The sequence below is a fragment of the Oncorhynchus keta genome, chromosome 34, assembly GCF_023373465.1.
Source record: "Oncorhynchus keta strain PuntledgeMale-10-30-2019 chromosome 34, Oket_V2, whole genome shotgun sequence".
NCBI classification, from domain to species: Eukaryota; Metazoa; Chordata; class Actinopteri; order Salmoniformes; family Salmonidae; genus Oncorhynchus; species Oncorhynchus keta.
The window spans coordinates 61314509-61342300 of NC_068454.1; the positions used below are offsets into that span (position 1 = coordinate 61314509).

The 27792-nt window shown below is 43.8% G+C and overlaps 1 protein-coding gene across 3 annotated transcripts in view; it reads right to left on the minus strand.

Moving 5' to 3' along the window:
* Positions 1 to 23125: 23125 nt before the first annotated feature.
* The window catches only part of LOC118367442 (inactive phospholipase C-like protein 2), a 67205-nt gene continuing 62538 nt past the window's right edge, over positions 23126 to 27792 (minus strand). For all 3 annotated transcript variants that reach the window (XM_035750927.2, XM_035750928.2, XM_035750929.2), the window contains one exon: positions 23126 to 24998. In XM_035750927.2, coding sequence (XP_035606820.2) covers positions 24792 to 24998 — 207 coding nt within the window. In that variant the 3' untranslated portion in view covers positions 23126 to 24791. The remainder of the gene's footprint in view (positions 24999 to 27792) is intronic.

Consider the following 27792-nt stretch of genomic DNA (forward strand, 5'->3'; position numbering starts at 1 on the left):
ATCAACACTTCAAACCACGTTGCCAAAGCTCTGCTATTTTTTGCTCCCGTCGTCTGAAGGGGAAAAACCCATTGCAGATTGTCTGTGACATGATCTGTTTATGGTTGACTAGCGGAGGTGTGGATTATGCAGAATAAGCAGAAAGAGGGTGTAACACACAACTGGAGGGAGGGGCCAGTGCTACTCTTCTCTCCCCTCACTGTTGTATCAGACAGTAAATGTCAAAGCAGCTGCTTCTCTGACCATAAACCAGAGAGCTGGGCCCTTAATTATTTCTCTGTGGAGTGGAAAAGATCCCCAACAAAGACCTCCCCTGGGAGAGGGTTAGTGCTATCTGGGATCCTTGGTACATCCAAACCCTAATCTTAACCACTACCCTAACCATAACTCTTACCTAACCCTAACCATAACCATTTTAAATGTAAACTTTAATGGGTTAGGGACGTTCCAAGGATCCCGCATAGCAAGGTCCCCTGGGAGAGAGGAGGGGATGGAGGCTTGGATAGGTGTGGGTGGATTTTGGCACAGCCACTGGAGGGTGATGCGGTAGTGGTACTGTATTGTAGATAGAACTCCAGCAACACAGGCTAACATGGTAACCCAGTAAGACAGAGCTAACTGAAATGGTGACACTTCCTGTAATATCCGTAGATCCAAGATGCAGACATTTTGTATGGGAGCATTTCCTTCCTATGTGTATTTTCTGTGATGCTTGCCTTCTTGTATGAGACATATTTTATTACATGTTCTACAGTTTGGTATGATTGAATGTTTATCCATTAACAGCATATCAAAAAGCATAGGTTAAAAGAGATGTTGTAATGTGTAATGTGGCTCTGAGAGTACATGGGAAGGCTTTCCGTCTGCTGTTGAGTGTCCGCTCTGGGAGATAGGCCTGTGTGTTCACCATACAGATAGCAGCTCTTCTCTATAGAGGTGAGCTCTAGGTGCCTCCACATATTAGTTTGCTTTCCACTTAATGAGGCAGCGGAGCATGAAGGTCCAAGCACTGCTAAATGCTGTGTTCATTAAACCAATGGTGCTTAATGATGACGGTAAAGACAGCCACGACCTGCTCTGCTCGGCTCACTCCTGCTGGGGACTGCCATTACGGTTACAGCCAGCCAGCTGGAGGACAACATGGGAGGGTGTTCTCCCTGGGACTATAGGCTGCCACAGGGACATCTAGCAGGGATAAATGACCATACCGGTGTAACAGTTCTGCTTCCGTCCCTCTCCTCGCCCTTACCTGGGCTCGAACCAGGGACCCTCTGCACACATCAGCAACTGACTCCCTTGAAGCATCATTACCTATCGCTCCACAAAAGCTACGGCCCTTTTGCATAGCAAGGGAAACAACTACTTCAAGTCTCAGAGCGATTATCAGCGAGCACCCCGCAAACTAGCTAGCCATTTCACACTGGTAACACTGGCAATAGTAGTGTTTTTCAAGTAGAGATGAAGTACGGCTGTTTGTGAAAATAATGGATACTGGTTTATAGTTGTTGTTTTGAGTTTACTTGAGTAACTTTAATGGGGTAATTTGAGTCGTGCTTGATGTATTTCATGGACGCGTGCAGGATTTCAAATTGCATTTGAATATTTTCAGGTTAAAGAAATTGTCATCATAAAATGTAATATTTGTGCTTTTTAAGGGCAGTGCAATATCGAGTGACATCACCATGTGCGTTGTGCATTGTTTCTGGCTAAAAGAGGTAACATGCTTACCCAGGATTCAGATCTGCATTCACAACCACCTGCACTATATCCTGTTTAAACTAAAGTTACTCTGTGACAAATATCCTCTTTCCAGTAGTATTCAATCTTAGCCCACTCTGTGTATTTTGCTTGAAAGAGTGTGGACATTGGAGTCTGTGGACTGCATCAGTGCCCACACACTGCCAGCCATCACCACAGGCTATGTGCTTCATGCAGATCCCAAAGGACAAACTAATGTATCCAAATATATTTACAACAGATGTTGCATTTTATTTTTCATGATAAAAACCCATTTTAGAACATTTACTTCATAATGGGTATTGCATGTTTTTCTGTGTGCGTGCGGGTGTGTGAGGGTCTTCGAGTATAGCGAGCGAAGTACCCCACCTACTGGCGGTAAATTGCAAAGACTTTGCTTATATTGACCTGAGTTGAAATGAAATCGATCAAAACAAAGTTTGAATAAGCTGTGAGTACTGTATGCCAAGTTTGCCTACTATGTCAACTGTCATCGTGCCATCTGGAATGTTGATACTGCAAGTTAAACTGTTATCAGGTGATGTTTCATTTGATAGGCCTATCCCACTGGTGTTCATGAGTAACATGTTCTTTGAAACAAATTAAGAAAATGTGTGATTAAATCAATGTGTTAAATCAATGTTATTAAATCAAATCCTTAAACATTTTGCTCATTTGAAATTGGATTAAATCTGAATCAGATAAAACAACTATTCTGTACAGGAACGTATTCAATCGGAGTAATAAGGAACCTTCAACTTCACACCTTTGAGTAAGTAGTTCAAGGACTTTGACGAAGAACACTCTTCACAAGTCTTCATCAAACTCTGATGCCGGTATGTGTGCTTGTGCATTCTATCACTTGTGTTCTAATCACCATAGTCAGACTTGGATGATTAGACAATGGGAGAGGGAGAGAAGGGGGAAAGATTAAACAGAGGACGCATGGAGAGTAAGAGAAAGAGAGGGGGAGGATTAGGTAAGGAAGAGGGCAAGTGGCGCTCTCATGGAGCCTGATGTGGCTAGAGAGAACGAGAGAGAGGCAATAGAGAGGCGATAGAGAGGCAGAGCAAAGGAGAGCAACGCGGGCTAAGTGAGCCCTTTATGAATGAAAGCAGATGCCTGGCATTATGAATTTGTTGGGTCGCAGATGGAGCGTACAACTATGATCGTGATCACTCACTCACAAGCCCTCGACTTGTGCATGTTTCCCCCTGCTGAAACAAAAAAAGAATCATCCCAGAATACAAGCGAGCAGGGCGATGAGGAGGAGGACCTTTCAAACGAGTGATTAGTGAGCCTAACAAGGCCCTTCTCAACGAAGAGGGGAGAGAAACACTTCACGTCTTTCCCCCTCCCTTTCCTCCCTCCCTTGCTTTTTTTAAAGCCTGAGCATTGATTGATCTTGGCGTTGGTGCTCGGTGATTGATTGGATTGCCTGCGGAACATCATCTCGCTAACTCTGCGAGAGGGGAGTTTGTCAGTGCAATTGATCTTGTTGTAAATGAAATGTTCCATTTCCAGTGCATTTTATTGTTAAATGCAGTTCATTAGCTACACAGAGATTTATCACCAGTTCTCCAGTCTTCTCGAGTCTCGTCAGTGATGCTTTGATTTCTCTAAAGAGAGTTGAACTGAGGTAAGGATGATAGAGGAAGAAGAGTGATTTAAAGTCAACTGATGTTGGGTTCAAAACAACAGGGAACTCAGGGAATAGTTTTGAATGGTCATCCAAGTCGGAAACATCTTTCTAGAGCTCTGACTTTCTGACCTGAACATCACTGACGTCATGACTTGAGCTAACTTTTTCCCGAGTTCCAAGTTGTCTTAAAAGACTAATTTGGTACAACATTGCTGCAACTTCCTCGAAATACCCAATATCCTGCTTTTCAAAGTTCGTACAACTGGAAAATTACATTTTACAATGCATATAACTGTGGCATACACACACACACACACACACACACACACACACACACACACACACACACACACACACACACACACACACACACACACACACACACACACACACACACACACACACACACACACACACACACACACACACACAGCCCAATTAAAAGCTGTCATTTGAAGAAATCTTGGGTGTCCTCGGCTTCCTGTCTCACCAGATGTTATTGCGCACCTGCAGGCTACAGTGCTACTCTCTCTCTCCCTCTCTCTCTCTCTCTCTCTCTCTCTCTCTCTCTCTCTCTCTCTCTCTCTCTCTCTCTCTCTCTCTCTCTCTCTCTCTCTCTCTCTCTCTCTCTCTCTCTCTCTCTCTCTCTCTCTCTCTCTCTCTCTCTCTTTTATTCTCTTCTTTCTTTCTGCACTTCATCCTTACTGTGAATAGTCTTTTTAATGCAGTTGGCCCTCTGGGGACCGGCTGGCGCTCTGAGTCCCAGACACATCAAGGACAGAGCTGCACCTCTGTTTGCCCCTGTCAAACAGTCTGTGTGCAGGGACAATTACAAAAGCAAACTGGAGCCACTGGGTTTCCACAGAAGTACAGGCATAATGCTATGAGTTATGAAAAGCAACCGCGTGTTGATTCATTAGTAGGCAGGCCTTCTCTGTAACGTGTGTGTAATAATACTACTTTGGAGTGTGCTCATATTTGTCCTATTTCACACACGTACAAGTGTACATTAATATGCAAGTGTGAATTGAACATGTGTTTTTTGCATATCCCAACTCTCCCTGAGACACCTTCAGAGAGTGGGGTCACAGCCAGGGTCTGTCATTATCAAAGGAGTGTGGGGTCACTCAAGGGCACATTGACAGATTTTTCACCCTGTTGGCTCTGAGATTTGAACTAGCAACCTTTCGGTTACTGGTCCAAAGCTTTAACTGCTAGGCTACCTGCCGCCCTGCGTGTGTGCATGTGTGTGTGTGTGCGTGTGTGTGTGTATGTGTGTAAGCCACTTTTGTGCTGACTTTGACAGTAATTGCTGTGATCAAGTCTTCAAAAGAGTGCAGGACTGTTAGACACATGCACTTGTTAATAATCTAATTTCATAATGTTGTGCATGTTTTGTAACTCATCAAAACTCGGCATACTTGACATGGGTAATTAGCAAGCTGCTAATGTTGGACAGACTGTGTGCTTGAGCTATACCACCTATATTAGTTCTGATGTACAAAACCACCCACACTCATTAAGTAACACAGTAGTGTACAGTACATGCCAGTTATTATAGTGCTTAACACTTTCTTAGCTTAGTGTAGATGCAATTTGATATTTAAGATGTAAGAGACATCATTTCGGCCTACCACTAAAATGCCGTATGATGTACATCGTAAAATCTTACAGTATTTAAATCAGAGCCTGCGGTTTAATTTGATTAGAAAAGGGACACATTGGAAACATCTTGTCTTCCACACTTGGTTTTGGTGATGTGTTGCAGTACCACGCGTCCTCAGCCATAACAAATAGTACACGTTGTCACAGACGTAGCTCCTCGTAGGGCTACACGGGAGCCTAACATTGCGCTCATCCATATTCATCCCTTGGAATTGGGGATAGTGACATATGGTTGGTACTCTTGTACATCCCCCTGAACGAGAGACACACATTCGAAATTGGATTTAACACTTGAATTCCCCGTTGACCAGCGCGGCTGATACAATTACCATCCTGGAGATGCCACACACACACACACAGGGCTAATCCAATTAGAACACAGCCACTGTGTGTGTGTGCATGTGTGTATTTGTGTGTATTTGTGTGCATGATTAAGAGAGAGGGAGAGTCTGGTTCTGGTACTAATTGTTCCAGTTGTGGACTGGTCAAATCACTCTCCAAGTGTGCCATCCCTCATCTCTGTCTTTCTTTTCCCATCTCTCTCCCCCCTCTCTCTCTCTCTCTCTCTCTCTCTCTCTCTCTCTCTCTCTCTCTCTCTCTCTCTCTCTCTCTCTCTCTCTCTCTCTCTCTCTCTCTCTCTCTATACTGTTCTTCATCTTCTATACTGTGGCACTTTGGTTACCCCATGCAAGGGAACTTTTAGCAATGTCTCGCTGATAAGAATCAATTACTTTAAATGATCAATGTACCTCTATGTCATAAACAGAACCAATGCATGAATGAGTGCCATGTGTCTGCTGGGCCGTAGACGATTTGCTATGTCTCATCCATTTATCTCTGTCTAGCTCCTGTTACAAGTGATTCTATCATGGAACAGAGGGAGCCATAAGCATCACATGTTGTGGACAAGCTCACCAAGTGTTTGCACAACACATGTTGTACCTACAGTACCAGGCAAAAGTTTGGACACACCTACTCATTAAAATGGTCTGACGGTGAACTGGACAGACTCGGTATTCATAACCTGAAATAAAAAATGATCTCACTACAATACATTTTAACAGAAAGTTAGCAAATATAGATAAGATCTTGCTACTATTGTCACACCCTGATCTGTTTCACCTGTCTTGTGCTTCTCTCCACCCCCCTCCAGGTGTTGCTCATTTACCCCATTATTCCTGTGCATTTATTTATTTATGTTTGTTTTTTTTACCCCTAATTTCGTGGTATCCAATTGGTAGTCTTGTCCCATCACTGCAACTCCCGTATGGACTCAGGAGAGACGAAGGTCGAGAGCCATGCGTCCTTCGAAAGACAACCCAGCCAAGCCACACTGCTTCTTGACACAATGCCCGCTTAACCCGGAAGCCAACCACACCAATGTGTCGGAGGAACACCATACATCTGACGACCGTGTCAGCGTGCATGCGCCCGGCCCGCCACAGGAGTCGCTAGAGAGCGATGGGACAAGGACATCCCGACCGACCAATACCTCACCTAACCCTGACGACGCTGAGCCATTTGTGCGTCGCCCCATGGGTCTCCCAGCTGCAACAGAGCCTGGACTCAAACCAGGCTCTCTAGTGGCACAGCTATCACTGCGATGTAGTTCCTTAGACAACTGCGCCACTCGGGATGCCCCCTGTGAATTTATACCTGTGTTTTCTGTTTGTCTGTTGCCAGTTTGTCATGTCTCGTCAAGCCTAACAGCGTATTTTTCCCGTACTCCTGTTTCTCTCTAGCCCTTGTTTTTCCGGTTTTGAACACTCTGCCTGCCCTGACCCTGAGCCTGCCTGCCGTTCTGTACCTTTCTGACTCTGCCCTGGATTACCGACCTCTGCCTGCCCTTGACATTTCGTCTGCCTGCCCCCTGTTTTGTTAATAAACAAGTCATTTAAGAACACATTCTTATTTTCACCCACTCAATTTTATTTGGAACGGAAAACCAGACTTAAATAAATGGGCCTATTTATATAATAATTATGAATTCGGAGTGGCGAAATGTTTAAATATTAAAAATATTAGACATCTCACTAAAGGCTTCAGTCATGCAAAAGTTATACTTTAATCTGAACTGGTTCTCTAGCAGATTAGTTCAAATGTAATATTTCTTACATTGTTAGCCCAGTGTTATTACATACAGCCGGAAAGAACTATTGGATATCAGAGCGACGTCAACTTACCAACATTACGACCAGGAATACATCTTTCCCGAAGCAGATCTTTTGTTCGCACCACCACCCAGGACATTGTATCTGATTTCAGAGGCCAACCCAAAACAACGTCGCAGCAGAAGAAGTAGACGGAGTGGCCTCTTGGTCCGACTTCGAAGGCATGTACACCACCCTCCACTTCTGAGTATAATTAATCGCCAAATGTCCAGTCTCTAGATAACAAGGTAGACAAAATTAGGGCAAGGGTTGCTTTCCAGAGAGACATCCGGGATTGTAACGTTCTGTGTTTCATGGAAACATGGCTCTCTTGGGATATGTTGTCGGAGTCGGTACAGCCACTGGGATTCTTTATGCGTCACGCCGGCAGAAATAAACAACTCTCTGGGAAGAAGGGCGGGGGTGTATGCTTGATGATTAATGGCTCATGGTGTAATCATAACAACATACAGGAAGTCAAGTCCTTTTGTTCACCTGACCTAAAATTCCTTACAATCAAATTCCGACCATATTATCTCTCAAGAGAATTCTCGTCGGTCACAGCCGTGTATATCCCTCCTCAAGCCAATACCACGACGGCCCTCAAGGAACTTCACTGGAAACCATACATCCTGAGGCTGCATTTATTGTAGCTGGGGATTTTAACAAAGCAAATTTGAGAACAAGGCTACCTAAAATCTATCAGCATATTTATTGTAGCACTCTTGCGGGCAAAACACTGGATCACTGCTACTCTAACTTCCGCGATGCATGCAAGGCCCTCCCTTCGGCAAATCCGACCACGACTCCATTTTGCTCCTATCGTTCTATAGGTAGAAACTCAAACAGGATGTACCCGTGACTAGAACTATCCAACGCTGGTCTGACCAATCGGCATCCATGCTTCAAGATAGTTTTGATCATGCGGACTGGGAAATGTTCCGGGCAGCCTCAGAGAATAACATCGATTTATACTCTGATTCGGTGAGTGAGTTTACAAGTGCATTGGAGATGTTGTACCCACTGTGACTATTAAAACCTAGCCTAACCAGAAATCTTGGATAGATGGTCGGATTCACTCAAAACTGAAAGCGCAAAACACTGTATTTAACCATGGAAAGATGACTGGGAATATGGCTGAACATTAACAGTGTAGTTATTCCCTCCGTAAGGCAATCAGCATTCAACACCATAGTACCCTCTAAGCTCATCCCTGGGCCTCAACCACGCCCTGTGCAATTGCGTTCTGGACTTTCTGACGGGCCGCCCCCAGGCAGTGAAGGTAGGAAACAACGTCTCCACTTCGCTGATCCTCAACACTAGGGCCCCACAAGGGTCAGCCTCCTCCTGTACTCCCTGTTCACCAATGACTGCGTGACCATGCACACCTCCAACTCAATCATCAAGTTTGCAGATGACACAACAGTTGTGGGCTTGATTACCAACAACAACGAGACAGCCTACAGGGAGGAGGTGAGAGCACTCGGAGTGTGGTGTCAGGAAAACAACCTCTCACTCAACATCAACAAAACAAAGGAGATGATTGTGGACTCCAGGAAACAGCAGAGGGAGCACACCCCATCCTCATCGATGGGACAGCAGTGGAGAAGGTGGAAAGTTTTAAGTTCCTCGGCGAACACATCACGGACAAACTGAAATGGTCCACCCACACAGACAGTGTGGTGAAGAAGGCGCAACAGCGCCTCTTCAACCTCAGGAGGCAGAGGAAATTTGGCTTGTCACCTAAAACCCTCACAAACTTTTACAGATGCACAATTGAGAGCATCCTGTCGGGCTGTATCACCGCCTGGTATGGCAACTGCATCACCCACAACCGCAAAGGCTCTCCAGAGGGTGGTGCGGTCTGCACAACGCATCACCAGATGCAAACTACCTGGCCTCCAGGACACCTACACCACCCAATGTCACTGGAAGGCCATAAAGATCATCAAGGACAACAACCACCCCAGCCATTGCCTGTTCACCCCTCTACCATCCCAAGGCGAGGTTAGTACAGGTGTATCAAAGCTGGGACAGAGAGATTGAAAAACAGCTTCTATCTCAAGGCCATCAGACTGTTAAACAGCCATCACTGACACAGAGAAGCTGCTGCTTACATACAGCCTCTAAATCATTGGCCACCTTAATAAATGGATCACTAGTCACTTTAATAATGCCACTTTAATAATGTTTACATTCTTGCATTACTCATCTCATATGTATATACTGTCACGCCCTGGCCATAGAGAGGCTTTTATTCTCTATGTTGGTTATGCCAGGTGTGACTAGTGTGGGCATTCTAGTTTCTTTATTCCTATGTTTTCTGTTTCTATGTTTTGGCCGGGTATGGTTCTCAATCAGGGACAGCTGTCTATCGTTGTCTCTGATTGGGAATCATACTTAGGCAGCCTTTTTTCCTTTGTATTTTGTGGGCAGTTATCTTTGTTAGTGGCACTATAGCCCTAGTAAGCTTAAAGGAAATGTACGCTCACCACGCTGCACCTTGGTCCGGTCATTTATACGATGACGTCTGTGACAGTGTGTACAAACTTTTGACTGGTACTGTAACTATTTCCCCAATCATCTTGAGGATAAAGCCTTACCTGTTGTGACATTTCTGATGAAAACATCTGCTTTCGAAGAATGTCACTTAAACAAACAGTATGAGCCCGAATCAACAATTCAGCAAAGTCATTTCACAGTTGGATGCAGTGAAAACAGGACAGACAACAGCACCATTGCTTAAATGTGTGACATAAAATATATTGTGAAGGAAATGCTACCTGCAACTTTCATAGAAAATGATATGCTCCACATTCACAGTTTATGCTCTGAAAATTGCAGTCAGTTCAAGAAAGCCAAAAACGAATAGTTCAACTAGGGCATGTTTTTAGAAAGAGGCATCATAGAATTCCTTTCACTGCATGCATCGCAAGAAAACAAGATTTGTAAAACATGTCAAACTTTCAGCGGTCAAGCTTTAATGTCATCCATGTTCCAAAGACATTACCAAAGACATTAGCATGTTAGCATTTTCAGATAATTACCCATTTGGGAAATCGTACACACTACATGGCAAGCTCTGGTAAATATCGACTACACTCAAGTATCAAAATCAATTGTGGGCTTTACCTTAGAGAAGGACCAATAATTCCTGAAGCAAGCTGTGTTCTACCTGGTATCATACGAAAAGAAACACAGTGAAAAAGTACTCAATTTTCTTCAGAAAGACAAAAGTAATATGTGCTCTGACAAATGTACAAAGAATAACTCATCTGTGTCTTAACTTCTAATTTCAAAGGCAACCAAAACTCTTCCATCTCCACTTACTAAAGAGGATTATAACATATTAAGCAATGACAACAAGTGATTCAATGACCAAATCATTTAAGGGTACAATTATCTTTTGATGTCACATCTGAAGGAACAATTTGTGTTAATTTCTCCCGCTGTCTTTGAGTCGCGAATGACAGTCTGTTTTGTGACAGCAATGAGGTTATGCCAAATGTGCCTGGAACCGAAATGGTGCACTATTGGTGGCGTTTTGATCATGTGATAGTGATAATCTATCAGCTGATCCACTCAAACAGCTGAAACTGAGTATTTCTGTCTGTAATAAAGCCCTTTTGTGGGGAAAAACTCATTCTGATTGGCTGGCCCTGGCTTCCCAGCCTATGCCCTCCCAGGCCCACCCATGGCTGCGCCCCTGCCCAATCAAGTGAAATCCATTGACTAGGGCCTAGTTCATTTCAGTAAAATCTTTGAAATTGTTGTATGTTGAGTTTATATTTTTGTTCAGTATAAATATGCTAGCATGAAACAAACTAGTTTTTAAATGATATGAGATTGTTCTGCTGGTGACATCTTCCTCTTACTAACAAGCAGTCGAATTGCCCTATTTTTTGTCTGTAACAGTGAAAGACACACGTGATCTAAAAAAAAAAGATCTACCAGTATTCAAGTCTCCCCGCCCAGCCTACCACAACCAGTGACCACTGCATACAGGTCAGACGAGTGCACTCTTGGGGCGTGTGGGCGGGGATGGGGAATTTTCAGAGATTCAAAATCTTATGAAATTAGCTAGTTTTAATGTGCAATCCGTTACCTTTAAAAATAAAAACATTTAAGAGACTCAAAATAAAATCCACCGAAGTGCGAGGGCACTTTTTCATAAGAGGACCAAAGGGCAGGTGCTTGGGCCCTATCTGTGCAGATGCCTGGTATTGAGCTAATACAAGCTGCCCAGACCACCTGACACCTGAGACAGAGGTAATACAGCCCGCATTACGTCACCTTACCTGTTATAATGGATCTGCTTGTTTGGGTTCATTCCCTACCTGTATGTGTGTCTGTGCTGATGAAGGGGATACGGCTCAGTGTGTGTGAGTACTGGGAGGCAGGTATTAGCCCTGACAGATCGCACCGTTAATTGCTAATTGTGTTTCTCATTAGGTGCAGGGGTGACAGGTGTTGTTAGTGTGTTGTGAGTTTTCCGGTGCTCTCCCATGACTTGTGCTAACTCCCCCCGTGCTCCACCGCCGATCCACGCTCTAATGGCTCCCCCGAGATCTGCCATCAGCCCCTGCCCTGGGCTCCATGCAGCGAGAGGTCCACTTTAGATACTCTGTAACAGCCGTGCGTGAAGTCGCAGTGGGATGTGGTTTCCTGTATTCTTTTGTTTGTCAATTCCCTTTCACAAATAGACTCAATCTATTTTTCTCAGTGGTTTGAGTAAAGTATTATATACATAATAACATTTGAACTATGGTTCATGGAAGCATATTGGTTCTTAAGGTAAAGGCAGAGAGGCCTTCTGAATATTTCAATGTTGTTCCTTTGTTTTGACATCTTGGGTGTGGTCTCATTTTCATACTCTAACTGTATACTTGACATTGACAATGCTCTCTTTCCTTTTTCTGCTGATACTTATACTTATTCAAAGAATACAACACCAACCAGCTATACTCAATGGTACATAGTTGTCCATAGTTGCTTGCTTCAATGAATCCCGAATAAAACAGTATTTTGTGGCGCGCAGAATCAGAATAATTTACTATGGAGATAAACCCTGTTCTCATCACCTTTCACATCACAAGAAAGAGAGTTCCAATGTACATATGATGTGAGGGTTTCAAATGAATATTAGAAAAGGGGTTCCCCAAGGCTCCAATTTAGGGCCTGTTTTGTTCAGCATTCATCTAAATGATATCGGCAAAGCTGTGAAATACCATTTCACTGCAGAACATATGACATTCTATAAAATGTGGACAATACAATGTTTGAGTTTCCATAGTTAGTCCCCTGACATTACACAAATTGTGTTCCTACGATGTCCCAAACTGTTTTAAAATAGTAAATAAATCGGCATGGCAAAAAAAATCCATGCCTTCTTCTACATTATCTTCCTGGATGCAACTGGCTTTAACCCCGAGGTCCTGGCCTAACCACATGGCTGAATCAGTGGGTCAGTGGTGGCAGTGATAGCTTGTCTAATAGAATATCCTGGGTTGATTGTTTTGGTGATTGATAATTATTATTGTTGCTGAGACCCTGGTGTCCCCGTTTACCTCTCCTTGCTCCTCTGGTGAGCTGTGTTTTCACCGGCTACTAATTACAACCTGAGGCCCTGTCCCCACACGGCCTGAGTCTGACACGTCCCCCCAGTGTCACCTCTGTGTCCCCCACCACTGCCATTAGCCACACTTGGCAGCCAGTATTAGCCCAGATATTAGCGCCTCGCCGGCCCACCTGCTGCCCTTATGGGACACTCTCATTGCACCCCTATGTGTGTCTGTCCTGTGCTAGTGGGGAATCGGGACTATCGGGGCACATTGCGTTAATAATAATAATTACCCCCCAGGCACTATCCCAGTCCCCACGTACACAGTCCCGCTAACGAAGTGTCTCAGTCAGGGTCCTGTGCGCCTATACCCCTTCCCCAGGGAACGGCATGTCTAGTCCACACAATGCACAATACCGCCAAACCCTCATCCCCTGATCCCCTCCTGCTTTGTTAGATTGACTCTTCCTCACATCCCCCCCTCCCTCTTTCTCTTTCTATGCTCCCTGGTCTTCCTTTGATATCACCTGAGTGGGCTACTCTTGACTTTGCCTCTGTAGCAGACGCTCCCTCCATTTCTCCCTCGCTCCCCTTGTGAGAGTGACTCCAGGGAGACCCCCCCCCCCACCTCCTTTGTCGTGAGATCACTCTACCCCTCTGGGTCTTTTTATTTTCCTGTTCGCACAGCAGATCCATCCAGTGCCAATTATCTCATCATTTCCACCAACTAATTCACCATCAGCCTCAGCAGTGTGCCCTTCTTTCTTGCCACTGCAAGTTATTTGTAAGGTATATGATGTAGTGGTATATTTCCATAGAAATGTCAATAGCATTTTTTTTTATTGCTTACTTACCTCATGTTTACTTCTGATTAAAAATGCTCAGTGGACAGGACTAACATCTTGTTATATTGCCCAAGCCGAAAAGTGTTTAACTAAGCTTTTGAGGCCGACATCAAGTGTTCTGATTTAACTTCTTATGCAACAATTGAATTTATATACACGAAAGAAAAATGTAAATGCAACATGCAACAATTTTAAAGATTTGACTGAGTTACAGTTCATTATAAGAAAATCTGTCAATTTAAATAAATTCATTAGACCCTAATCTATCGATTCCGCATGACTGGGAGTACAGATCTGCATCTGTTGGTCACAGAAACCTTAAAAAAAGGTAGGGAAGTTGATCATTAAACCAGTCGGTATCTGGTGTGACCACCATTTGCCGGATGCAGCACGACATATCTCCTTCGCATGGAGTTTATCAGGCTGTTGATTGTGGCCTGTGGAATGTTGTCCCACTCCTCTTCAATGGCTGTGCTAAGTTTCTGGATATTGGCAGGAACTGGAACATTCTGTCGTACACGTCGATTCAGAGCATCCCAAACATGCTCAATGGGTGACATGTCTGGTGAGTATGTAGGCCAGAGAAGAACTGGGACATTTTCAGTTTCCAGGAATTGTGTACAGATCCTTGCAACATGGGGCTGTGCATTATCATGCTGAAACATGAGGTGATGGCGGCGAATGCATGGCATGACAATGGGCCTCAGGATCTCGTCACGGTATCTCTGCATTCGAATTGCCATCGATAAAATGCTATTGTGTTCGTTGCCTGTAGTTTATGCCGGCCCATACCACAACCCCACAGCCTCCATGGGGCACTCTGTTCACAACATTGACATCAGCAAACCGCTCACTCACATGTCTGCCATCTGCCTGGTACAGTTGAAACCGGGATTAATCTGTGAAGAGGACACTTCTCCAGCATGCCAGTGGCCATCAAAGGTGAGCATTTGCCCACTAAAATTGGTTACAATGTCGAACTGCAGTCAGGTCAAGACCCTGGTGAGGATGACGAGCACGCAGATGAGCTTCCCTGAGACGGTTTCTGACAGTTTGTGCAGAAATTCTTTGGTTGTGCAAACCCACAGTTTCATCAGCTATTGGGGTGTCTCTCCTCAGACCATCCCACAGGGGAAGAAGCCGGATGTGGAGGTACTGGGTTGGCATGGTTATACATGGTCTACGGTTGTGAAACCAGTTGGTCAAATTCTATAAAACTACATGGGAAGCAGCTTATGGTAGAGAAATGAACATTTCAGTTCTCAGGCAACAGCTCTGGTGGACATTCCTGCAGTCAGCATGCTAATTGCTCGCGCCGTCAAAACATGAGACATCTCTGGCATTGTGTTGTGTGACAGAACTGCACATTTTAGAGTTGCACCTGTGTAATGATAATGCTTTTTAATCAGCTTCTTGATATGCCACAACTACCAAGTGGATGGATTATCTTGGCAAAGGAGAAATGCTCACTGAAAGGGATGTGAACAAATTTGTGCACAAAAGTTTTTTTTGCGTATGGAAATGTCTGGGATCTTTTATTTTAGCTTAAGAAACACGGGACCAACACTTTATTTGTTGCATTCATATTTTTTTGTTCAGTATAGATTCAAAATATAATAAAGTGCCAGTGTCAACTCCTTTTGGAAAATCATGAATATCTATGACAATGGAACAACCTCTACTGTACTTCAAATCAGCCCATTCTGTTAAAGCTGTGATAAGTGTTAACAATAGACAGTACCATAGATCTCTGAGGTTTTCCTGGAGTGCCATGATGCCACTCATGCTGATCCCTCCTGGAGGCTTGGGCGGGTGTCAGTGGACGCTGGTACGGTGCACAGATCTGATTGAATGTGACAGGAGATCCCTGAACAAGGCTGAAGTGTCCAGTCACATCTTTGTCCCCATCACACAGACAGATGTGTCGAGTAGATTTAAGTTATGTACTGCATGTCTATACAAGTTAAATCTAATTTAATATGTCACGCACGTCCTACTCAAACTCTCAATGAGGTGACCTGGCAGTACATGACAAAACAGTCTGTGATATGATTTCTGTAACATTGTTCTCACACCTTTGTGTGGTGTGGATTGACACCATTACATACTGTAGTATGTATTCTCCAGCTTTGTCTTTTCACTATCGCATTGGTCTTTTTCTAATGATAAGGGGAGGATTCCACAGTAAATTGAATTTGAAGTTGTTTCAGTCACACTTTATTTGAATAGCCCCATTTTGATGATCTACAGATGGTCACACTAGCAACAAACTATCCGTTGAAAAGCAAATGATTGCTAAGGTTACGGTTCGGGTTAGGTTTAGAATAGGGGTAAGGGTTCAAGTTAGGGCAAGGGTTAGGCTAAGGGTTAAGTTTAGGGATAGGATAAGGGTTAAGGTTAGGGCTAGTGTTCGTGGATAGTTAGTTGAGATGTTGTTGACAGTTATTGAACATCTACTGAACATCTACAAACCATCTACTCGGGACTATCCAAATAAAGTGTTACTGTGGTTTCTTTTAACAGACGTTCAAGCTATCTATACTTTGATTGATGTATAATTTGTCCATAATAAGGTTTCACTGCCATTCCGCTCCTAGTTTACTCCTTGCCGTTCATCGTGTCACTTCATCACTTAAATAGCCAATAATCTGTGCAACACAACAACAGTCTATTTAGATCTTCTCTTTCTTCTGGCAAATACTATTTAAACAACCTGGTAAACATGTCTGTCTTAATTCATTATTCTCCTCCCCATCATGATCAAGCCTCTCGATTTAATGAGGCAAATAGATATTTCTGCAGTGATTGTCTCTCTCCCTCAAAGTATTAAGACTATTAAATGGACACATCTGTTTTTAATTAGGAGCTAAAGTCACCTCGACGCTGCCTTCCATTTTAATGTACTTTGAGCAGTGATTCCATCATGCCCCCCCGACAAACAATGCAGTGTTTCTCTGCGGCTCTCTGTAAACAATGGCCTAAAATTAGATAAATAAGGAAGGATGAAACAATTCTACCGGCATACCAGAGACACTGCAGTGCACAGAAAGGCCGATCCAGGGTTTTGTCCAGCAGTATAATGACATACATTAGATAATTGTCCCATCCTTCTTTATGTAATTCTAGACAATAGCACCTCAGTGATTTGTCCATAGAGAGAGTAGGCAAAAGTATAGGCTGTTTTGGTTTGGTTCCTGTTGCTAAATCAAATCAAATCAAATGTATTTATACAGCCCTTCGTACATCAGCTGATATCTCAAAGTGCTGTATAGAAACCCAGCCTAAAACCCCAAACAGCAAGCAATGCAGGTGTTGAAGCACGGTGGCTAGGAAAAACTCCCTAGAAAGGCCAAAACCTAGGAAGAAACCTAGAGAGAAACCAGGCTATGTGGGGTGGCCAGTCCTCTTCTGGCTGTGCCGGGTGGAGATTATAACAGAACATGGCCAAGATGTTCAAATGTTCATAAATGACCAGCATGGTCAAATAATAATAATCACAGGCAGAACAGTTGAAACTGGAGCAGCAGCACGGCTAGGTGGACTGGGGACAGCAAGGAGTCATCATGTCAGGTAGTCCTGAGGCATGGTCCTAGGGCTCAGGTCCTCCGAGAGAGAGAAAGAAAGAGAGAAAGAGAGAATTAGAGAGAACATACTTAAATTCACACAGGACACCGGATAGGACAGGAGAAGTACTCCAGATATAACAAACTGACCCTAGCCCCCCGACACATAAACTACTGCAAATCAATGTTGATTTGTCGCATACACAGTTTTGCAGATGTTATCGCAGATGGAGCGGAATGCTTGTGTTTCTAGGTTCTATGTGGCCTAATAGCATCTTTATAGACACAAATATCAATACATTTTGTTTGGTGGCCTTACAAATAATGCCAAAATATCAGTGGTCCTCAAGGTGCATAAGGATCTACTGATCATTTTAGGGAAACGCAGTGCATTGTGGGATGCTGCTTTTGGTTAGTTGAGGAGGGAAGCGGGCAGGTGTGAGACTCCGGGAGGCGGCTCTCAGAGCCAGGTCCCTGTAGAATAACCCATAATTGGAAGCAGAACTCATGAGTATCTTCTGCGTAGGGATGCTGTGGCGCTTGACTTAGCTCCACCTGCCACCTAGTGGAGTAGAGGAGATTTTGTGAGAGAGACTGTTGGAGCTCAGGCTTTTCCGTTTTAACCAGTGCATACGGTATATGAAAGCTAGTATCTCAGGTCTCAGGTATTAGTCTGGCCATTTTGAGTAACTGAAACCATTTGTTTTTCCTTTTGAAAGGCTTTGTTGGTGAGGTGTTCTTGATTTTTTTCCGCAGCTGACAATGGTAGACATTGAGAGGCATGTAATTATCTATGTGAAACACATGCTGTGTATTGGTTTGGGGTCTGAGTTCAATGGAACAGGTTAATTATGCATGACATTGTGTCTTGTTAGGTTGGCCAAAGTGGGCTAATAGACAGGCTCAGTCCTGCATACTTGTTATACCCTATAACAGATACAGGTGTGTTGTGAGAATTTGAATTACAAGTTAGCCTGTTGTGTATGCAGGCAGAGAAATAATTATCCACAGGGCAAATCATGTTTATTTTAGATTATCTTTCACAGAGGAACCCAAATGAGGCTGTGCTGTTCTTTTAGCACCCAAACAATATAAAATGACTTATGTGCTCGTTATAGAGGGACAACATGCGAATATATAACCCACACATCTATAACTGACATCCCAGTCAGTATGCAACTGTCCACCTGTATGGATGTCTAAATCTTGTTCATGATATTCCCTTGTGACAAAATGATGTCTGCAGTATCGCCTAAGGCCACTGAAGGTCAGTGTAACACCTCTTATTGAAACGTTCTTAGAGGGATGTGGAGAGTGTTGATTATTACCTACCAAACATGTTCTAGTTTGGAAAGTACAGCTGTTTTAGTTGTTTGGTTGTGTCCCACATTTTCGTATATTTATTTTGGTAGGCTACTGTACACAATGTACAAAACATTTGGAACACCTTCCTAATATTAAGTTGGACCCCTTTTTCCCTCAGAACAGCCTCGATTCGTCAGGGTATGGACTCTGCAATGTGTCGAAAGCATTCCACTGGGATGCTGGCCCATGTTGATGCAAATACTTCACATAGTTGTGTCAAATTGCCTGGATGTCCTTTGGGTGGTGGTCTATTCTTGGTACAGACAGGAAACTGTTGAGTGTAAAAACAACCCAGCAGATTGGCAGTTCTAGACAGACTCAAACTGGTGAGCCTGGCACCTACTACCTACCGTACCTCGTTCAAAGGCACGGAAATCTTTCGTCTTGCCAATTCATCCTTTGAATAGCACACAAGTAATCCATGTCTCAATTGTCTCAAGGCTTAAAATTACTTCTTTAACCTGTCACCTTATCTACATGAATTGAAGTGGATTTAACATGTGACATCAATCAGGAACCATAGCTTTCACCTTGATTCACCTGGTCATGGGTGGGTTATAATGTTAGCCGAATGTGATCTAGGCCTTTTTTCTCAAAATAACTTTGATCCCTCCCCTAAACACCCCGACCCACACTCCTTTTCACATTTGTAAAAGCATTAATGGGTAGGCCACATATGAATTCTATATCCAGTGAATTTCTTTTTGATCACTCAAAAGCTTTCACAAGTCCTTTAAAATGTGTATTTTTGACTCAAGCAAAAACGATGGCCTAGAGGAAGAGAATCGCTCATGTCTGAGGATGACACTCTGTCACAGTTTTCAGTAATGAGTCACTCAGAGATCCAGTCAAGGGGAGATAGTAATGATGTTTATGAAAGAATGTAGAACAATTGTTGTGTTTTCAACCCCCACTCTGTCTAGCCTGGAATACAAACTGGAATACCCTGTTTTACTTGAACAATTTAGATTCCAAGCTACATTATAATAAATAATTGATTAGATGTATATAGCACTTTTTTACCAACTGAGGTACTCAAAGTGCTTTACATAGTAAGATAGAAACTCCACCACCAATGTGCAGCAGCCACCTGGGTGATGTACAGCAACCAGCATCTGATCTTCCATCCAGGGAGCGATCAGGACCGACCCTGCTTAGCTTCAGAAGTAAACCAGCAGTGGGATGCAGGGTGGTAAATGTGTCCTATTGAAACAATAGATCATAAACCAGACAGGAACCAGCTGCTTCAGCAAGCTTATTGGTTCACCCACCATTCTAATCGAGTAAGAGGTAATAAGACGATCGCACGCGGTAACTGATACTGTAGGTCATTTCCCTCTGGTTCGATTGAGAACGGAACAACAATGTACCATACAGAAATAAAGTGTTCTAACATTTTCATAGCCCTTTATGTTTGTATAATACGTTGTTCTTCCTTTGTGATTAATACGTGTGGGGAGGATCAGGTGGTTCATCACGTCCCGGTTCAAATCCCGGGATACTGCTTTTGTCCAAGGCAGAAGGATGAATGACTTCACCACACCATCGAACCATTACATCAACTGTTGTCGTGCTATGTCCTGTACGTCTGCATTGTCCTCTGAGAATGTGGCGTTATGTGGAAGTCAAAAACAGAACACAGTTGCAGTTTGTTAGGGAGCAGGGAAAGGAAGCCAGGGCTAACAGCACTGCACCAGCCACCAGCCCACACAGAGGCACGATATTCATTGGCAAGAACAAGTAGTTATTGTGTCGTGCCATGATAAAACTGAGTTTGTGCAGCAGTGTGACAGTGAAAGGAACGGAAGACCAGTCAACGCTGGGTTCTTTGTCAAGGTTCTGCTAGGTTAGTTACCGAAAGGATGCACAGTATTCCTCTAACACATTTTAGGGTCAAGATGGTAGCTGGGATTCTTGATAGTCTGCCATGGCATCGCCACTTCCCAGGTATCTCAATTGTATGTTGATATGTAAATATTTGACTGTTGTATGATCCGTGTGCATGGTACACATTGTTCGACATGACGAGACAACTTCATCTGTGAGAGAGTGTGAGAACATTGGGTGGTCAAGCTAACAAGGAGAGCTGTTCAATGTTATTTTGACAATGCAAAACTTGAAACTCTTGATGTCTACTTCACAGTTTAACTAGACAACTTGTTAAAGAATGACATAAACAGAACACACTGCAGACCTGGCTTGCATACATGTGTTCCATTAAACTTCTCTTGAGATAAGCACACAATTTCTCCTGTATAGCTTATAGTTGAGGGGGAAAACAGGGCATTGTTCACTACATTGTTAGCACCAGACATTCCCTGGACATGCCAGCCGCTCGCTAAACTGATAAGCAGCTAGCTATCTATACATCTCTTTATGTGGAGGCAGAAAAAGACTCTCTGTGTTAGCATTAGCTTTGTAAGTGCTCTATTTATCTGTTTGTGGGCCTTTTTCTCTGAATACTCTTTCTAGTCTTGAGGCTTATGCCCCCGGTCATGATTGCGGTGGTTAGTCTGCAGAGAGGCGCATAGCACTAAGTGCTCTGGATGAGCAACACAGGCTTTCTACAAAGGGGACCGTGGCGAGAGCAATCCGCTCTGGGACGTGCAGTTTAGTGACTGGCAGAGCATGAATTATTCAACGTGGGAAGATAGTGTATCTTTCTAATACAGGGCTACAGTTTGTTCAGCTGCCTCTGGTTATTCCTAGAGAACATTGCAAAGAAGCCTGACCCATAAATCAGTTATGGATCAAAAGGTCTCTTTTCTCTGTGGGTTAAGAAACATAATTGCTCTTGCTCAGAACAGTGGCAGGGGTAGAATAGGAGTTTGAGTGAGCATTGAAAAGGGATGAATGTGGATCGATGGGAGCAGAGCTGAGAGAAGGTACTGGTTGACCTTAGTGCCATAGCCTTATATCAGACTGCTTCTCCAGCAGTTCAATCCAAGGCATCTCCATGCCATCACGCCGTGGCATGCCGGCCGGATGCAGCTCCCTAGCATGAGGCCTGGTCCACAGCTAGACTAATGGCCTCCACTGCTTCATCATGAAGACCACAGGGAGACTCGCTTCGCAGGCCAGACCAGAGGATTGCACGTACATGTAGTCTACAGTGGCATGGAAGCACAACTGCATATAAACAAAGCAAATATAACACATGAGAGGCTGTCTGTCCTAAAGCAAACATTGGGTAGTTCATTTATTAACCAACGCACCACCCACTAAATATCTAAGTCTAGACCTTTCACAATGTTACAAAGCAGATCTATTCCAAACGTTCAGATTTATTCATGGGGAATGCGTCCTCGCTGGTTGTTGACGTGATCTGCAAGGCCCCGTCTTGTCTGTGGAGCGACTGATACTAACCAGACACTGTTTGTCACGGGCATCCAGAATGGCATTCAAATGGAATCCATTCCCTTCTCTTCTTTGTGCTTGTTCAACAGTAAGGTTTTTATTAGTTTATACACAGGTGGCCTTGAATTCAGTTGGTTATTTAAAAAACATACATTATACCCAGATTTGAGCCATTGCTATAGATGGTGCAGCTGAACTGAAATGAATCCCAACTCTCATTATGAGGACTATGTATAATTTATAAAAAGTATGACAAAAATACTGTTCAAAAGGTTCATCCTCAACATCACCGGGGGCACACTACCTGCCCTCCAGGACATCTACAGCACCCGGTGTCACATGAAGGCCAAAAAGATCAGCCACCCGAGCCACTGCCTGTTCACCCCACTACTATATAGAAGGTGGAGTACAGGTGCATCAAAGCTGGGACAGAGACTGGAAATAGAAGCTGTTTCTCTACCATACCCTGAACCTTAGTCACGGTTCTAAACAGCTACCACCATGTACTCCTGTACACCCTGCAGAGACCGAGACTGCTGCCCTGTGTACATGATCATTGAATACTGGTCACTTCAATAATGTTCACATACTGTATTCTAGTTGTGGCTTATCTTATATAACATATTTTTTATTATTTGTTAAGGATTTTTTATATTTTTTATTGCAAGGTATTACTGCACATCTACAAGTCAGTGTACGCGACCAATACACTTTGCTTTGATCTATTCTAAATGCTACTGTGTGGTGCTGTACTCCAGTTTGACTTCCTCAGGACTCTTTCTGATTTTCTAAGAACATGTCCCGGGGCCTTTGTCCTGTGATGTGTTGGGGTGCTTGTTTTTCTGTGACGACAAGTGACCACCACAACGCAGCGGTCTATCAGGGAAAAACAAATATAGTGACAAAAAAAAGATTGTCTGCGTGTGTGTTTGCATGGGTCATCAGCTGTGCGTGCATGTCTGTGTGTGTGTGTATCTGGGAACATGTGCCAGTCACGTCTGTGGTTCGCTGGATATCCCAAGGCTCTTTCCACTCCTATCAGCACACTGTAAACTAATCTATAGCGATCCTTCAGTTCCTCCAGCAGCTCCATGTGATGGATGGGATATCCAGACCCTGCAGTCTCTGTCTGCCGTCTGCCCTTAAACAGTAATAGGATGAATACAACAGAAAACAGCACACTGTAGAATGTTAATGAATGTTCATACGGTCGGTCATTGAATCTGACACCAGACACCATAAACGATTTGACGTAGTTTATTCTGAAGGTTTTGGGAATTAACAGATAAGAGCAAAACCGGTATTCAGTTCAACCATCTGTAAAAATGGTAAACAACAGTTATAAATACAACTGTCACGACACTGAAGTTCATTAATGACTTTTTGTCCCAGTGTGGGTCCAGTTAAAACACTGGTGGTGAGATCCAGAGGTAGTGGTGGGTGGCTAAAGTTGACTAGGAGCAACACTGTTTCAGCACTGTGGAGAGAATGAACAGGGGGACAAATACAAAACTAGAAGCAACTGGTGGGGAAAAGCAGGTTAAGATGGATGTGAGGAAGAGCGTCTCTTTCCTCACCATCCATGCCCTTTGTTGACTGATTTGTAGCAATGAGGCACAGTCGTACATGAAAACGTATTCATGAATAGGGTGCTAGTTTGTTACCAGGACTGGTTGAGAAGCTATTATTACTTTGTACATCCCACTCAACCCTCTCACATGGAATGGTGAAATGACACCAAAACGTAGGCCTAACGCGTTACTCTCTCCATGGTTCCTTCCCAAAGCAGTTGCTAGTTGTGCTTGAGACTCGACTGCCACCCTTTGGACCACACACTGAGGTTTAAAGTCTCTATCCGTCCCTCGGTCTCGACAAAGGAACAGTGGGAAAGTGTCAAGGACACCTCCATTTCACATCTGCACAGACAAATAAAATAGTTATTTTTCATGGACGAGCCATTTCCTTTACAAAATAAATCTTATTTCTCAAGAATACAATAATAAAATGAAGCACGTTGGGAAAAAAGTAACAGAACTCCATATATACACATACTATTTTGGCAGACAAAAACATGAACAAGTTCATTATTGTAAACAGCGCTCTCCTCCCTTTTCTTCTCGCCATTGTTCCTCTTCCTGTTTCCTATTACATTCACAGCTCTAGTTTCTGGTTGGTCAGAAACCCGTAAATTGTGCTTAAGAAATCCTTGAACCGTTCAGAGCGGCTCTCCTAAGGTCAGACCCTGGGGTCTGCCTGTAAATAAGTGCACTGTCTCTACAAGTAGGTCACTACTTTAAGACTGTCCCGTGGCTGCAAGTTCACGTGGCCCTCCTAGTTGACCCGCAACATCTTGCTGTTGGACGTTGAGGTGGGCAGGAAGGGTTAAGGGCTTTTTGTGTGGTACCGGGTTAAGCAAAGGGAGGTTTGAGTGGGACTGGGGTGGGAATGGAATGGTTGTATACGGCGCTGGAATAAGAATAGTTGTGTGGCAACGGCACTAGAACAGGTATACTGTAGTCAGGTTTGTGTGAGACTGCGGTAAGGAGATTTATGTATGCCACTAGGGTAGGGAAAGGTGCTTGGGGGTATGAGTGCCACTAGGGTAGGGAAAGGTGCTTGGGGGCATGAGTTCCACTAGGGTAGGGCAAGGGGCTTGGGGGTATAAGTGCCACTAGGGTAGGGAAAGGTGCTTGGGGGTATGAGTGCCACTAGGGTAGGGAAAGGTGCTTGGGGGTATGAGTGCCACTAGGGTAGGGAAAGGTGCTTTGGGGTTTGAGTGCCACTAGAGTAGGGAAAGGTGCTTGGGGGTATGAGTGCCACTAGGGTAGGGAAAGGTGCTTGGGGGTATGAGTGCCACTAGGGTAGGGCAAGGGGCTTGAAGGTATGAAGGGTTTAGGGCGTAAGCCTTCAGTTGTCCTCCTCAGAGAGCTCGTCCTCCCCCGTGGCTTTCTCGGGGATGGCGTCCAGGCTGCGTGGTCGGGTCCTGGACTCGGAGCCTGCCGTGCTCCCTGATGGCCCGTCCTTACTGAGTTTACAGGTGAGGGCGGCGTAGTGGATCTGCTTCAGGTTCTCCTGGACTTCACTCTTTGCGTGCTTCAGCAGGTCCGCCTGGCCCTGGAGTGAAGGCAGGGACATGACAGGAATGGCAATATACAGACAATGGAGCATGTATCAACAACTTGAATCTCCAGTTTATACAGAAAGACAAAAGGGTATAACCAATAATACTTTAAAAAGGTCACGAAGTGAAAGAGTAGTGTGGTACTAACTGTTTAATCTTCGTTGTATGCGGTCAGACATTGGAGTCCTACACCTCCCCAATACCCACGGAGCGTAACCGCTGCTTCTGTGTATAATGAATTATGCAGCGTAGCCAAACACTCACCAGGCACCAACTCAATTTCCCGGGGACCATGTATAAATGATGAGCCCAAACGCTCATGAGGTGAGCATGCAATTAACGCATGCAAATATCACAAATAAATATGTGGAAGGTCATTCCTCGATAATTAGCACTTGCATTGACACAGGGATTAAATGAACGGCATGAAGACAAATACATCAGACTGAGTGTGTACAATCTAACTAACTCAGACATAGGCTCTTACTCCACCGCGCTGCAGCTGAAAAACAAATGTCAATATAAACCTTATGTCCCTTCTGTAAACAAACTGTTTTCCTCATTTAGTGAAGCTCAACTGCACTGTGGAATCAGAATCTCTGAAGTGTTTGCTCGGAAGTTGTTTCTTGAATTTAAATTCACTACCTATGCCTGCCCTCAATAAAACAAAACATTAAGTTAAACCTCTTACATGTAACTAAATGCAATCGAAAATGTAATCTACGTAATCCCAAAAAGTAACTATTTATCATGAGATAAACAATAACTAGTAGTGCTGCATACTCCCAAGATTAAACTCTCACCTTTCTGTTAAAAATAGTTATACATTGCAAAGGTGTAGTCACTTTTGAGGACACAAGCTCAAGTACACAGATCATATTTTATGATTATTTCCTATTCAACAAAACTGTATGAAATCTGTATGAAAAATCTAAACTATTAAGAGTTCACCTTCCTTATAACTGTAAAATACATATTGGTATATTAGGTGTTAGAGAAAATGTGCCTGTTTTCTAAAGGTCTCTCTTGATCAAAACGTCTGCCCTCATCACTGTGAACGTCTGAGTTCTAGCTTGGCTGCCTGAACTGGTTAGGAACTCGCCTTTCATCTCATTTTACTATTGTCCATCTATGACAAAGTATGTTTTGTCAATCTATTAATTATTTTAGAAATATCACATTAAGTAATCATAAGTAATCAGACCCTTTACTCAGTACTTTGTTGAAGTACCTTTGGCAGCAATTACAGCCTCGAGTCTCCTTGGTATGACGCTACAAGCTTGGCACACCTGTATTTGGGGAGTTTCTCCCATTCTTCTCTGCAGATCCTCTTAAGCTCTGTCAGGTTGGATGGGAAGCTTTGATGCACAGCTACTTTCAGGTCTCTCCATAGATGTTAGATCGGCTTCATGTCCGGGCTCTGGCTGGGCCACTCAAGGACATTCAGAGACTTGTCCCGAAGCCACTCTTGCAGTGTCTTGGCTATGTGCTTAGGGTCGTTGTCCTGTTGGAAGGTGAACCTTTGCCCCAGTCTGAGTGCTCTGGAGCAGGTTTTCATCAAGGATCACTGTACTTTGCTCCGTTCATCTTTGCATCGATCCTGACTAGTCTCCCAGTCCGTCGCTGACGGAAACCCCCACAGCATTATGCTGCCACCACCATGCTTCACCGTAGGGATGGTGCCAAGTTTCCTTCAGACGTGACCCTTTGCATTCAAGCCAAAGAGTTCAATCTTGGTTTCATCAGACCAGAGAATCTTGTTTCTCATGGTCCGAGAGTTGTTAAGGGCCTTTTGGAAAACGAGCTGTCATGTGCCTTTTATTGAGGAGTGGCTTCTGTCTGGCCACTCTACCATAAAGGCCTGATTGGTGGAGTGCTGCAGAGATGGTTATCCTTCTGGAAGGTTCTCCCATCTCCCCAGACAAACTCTAGAGCTCTGTCAGAGTGACCATTGGGTTCTGACCAAGGCCCTTCTTCCCTGAATGCTCAGTTGGCCGGGCTGCCAGCTCTAAGAGTCATGGTGGTTCCAAACTAATTCCATTTAAAAACGAGGGAAGCTACTGTGTTCTTGGGGACCTTCAATGCTGCAGAAATATTTTGGTACCCTTCCCCAGATCTGTGCCTCGACACAATCCGGTCTTGGAGCTCTACGGACAATTCCTTCGACCTCATAGCTTGGTTTTTGCTCTGACATGCACTGTCAACTGTGGGACCTTATATAGACAGGTGTGCTTTTCTAAATCATGTCCAATCAATTGAATTTACCACAGGTGGAATCCAAATCAAGGAGTAGAAACATCTCAAGGATGATCAATGGAAACAGGATGCACCTGAGCTCAATTTTGGGTCTCATATCGAAGGGTCTGAATACTTAGGAAAATAACGGTTTCCGTTTTTTATAAATTTGCAAACATTTCTAAAAACGTGTTTTTGCTTTGTCATTATGGGGTATTGTGTGTAGATTGCTGACGATTGTGGAAAAAGTCAAGGGGTCTGAATACTTTCCAAGGGCACTTTAGGCTTCAGACAGGAGTTGACAGACAGTCGGAAGAGCAAATGAATGGTAGGAGGGACATCCCTGCTGCAAAATGTGTCAGATGTCATATCCTGCTTCATACAGGCAGATGAGATACTCCTGTGTCCGAGAATCAGGGCTACCTCTTAATGCAAACCATTTTGATCTACGGTGTCCACAGATCGATTTATACGCAATGGTTTTAAACGGTTTACTGGTAGCTAAAATAGATTAAACAAAAGCTAAAAACTGTCACACAAAAAAGATTGCAA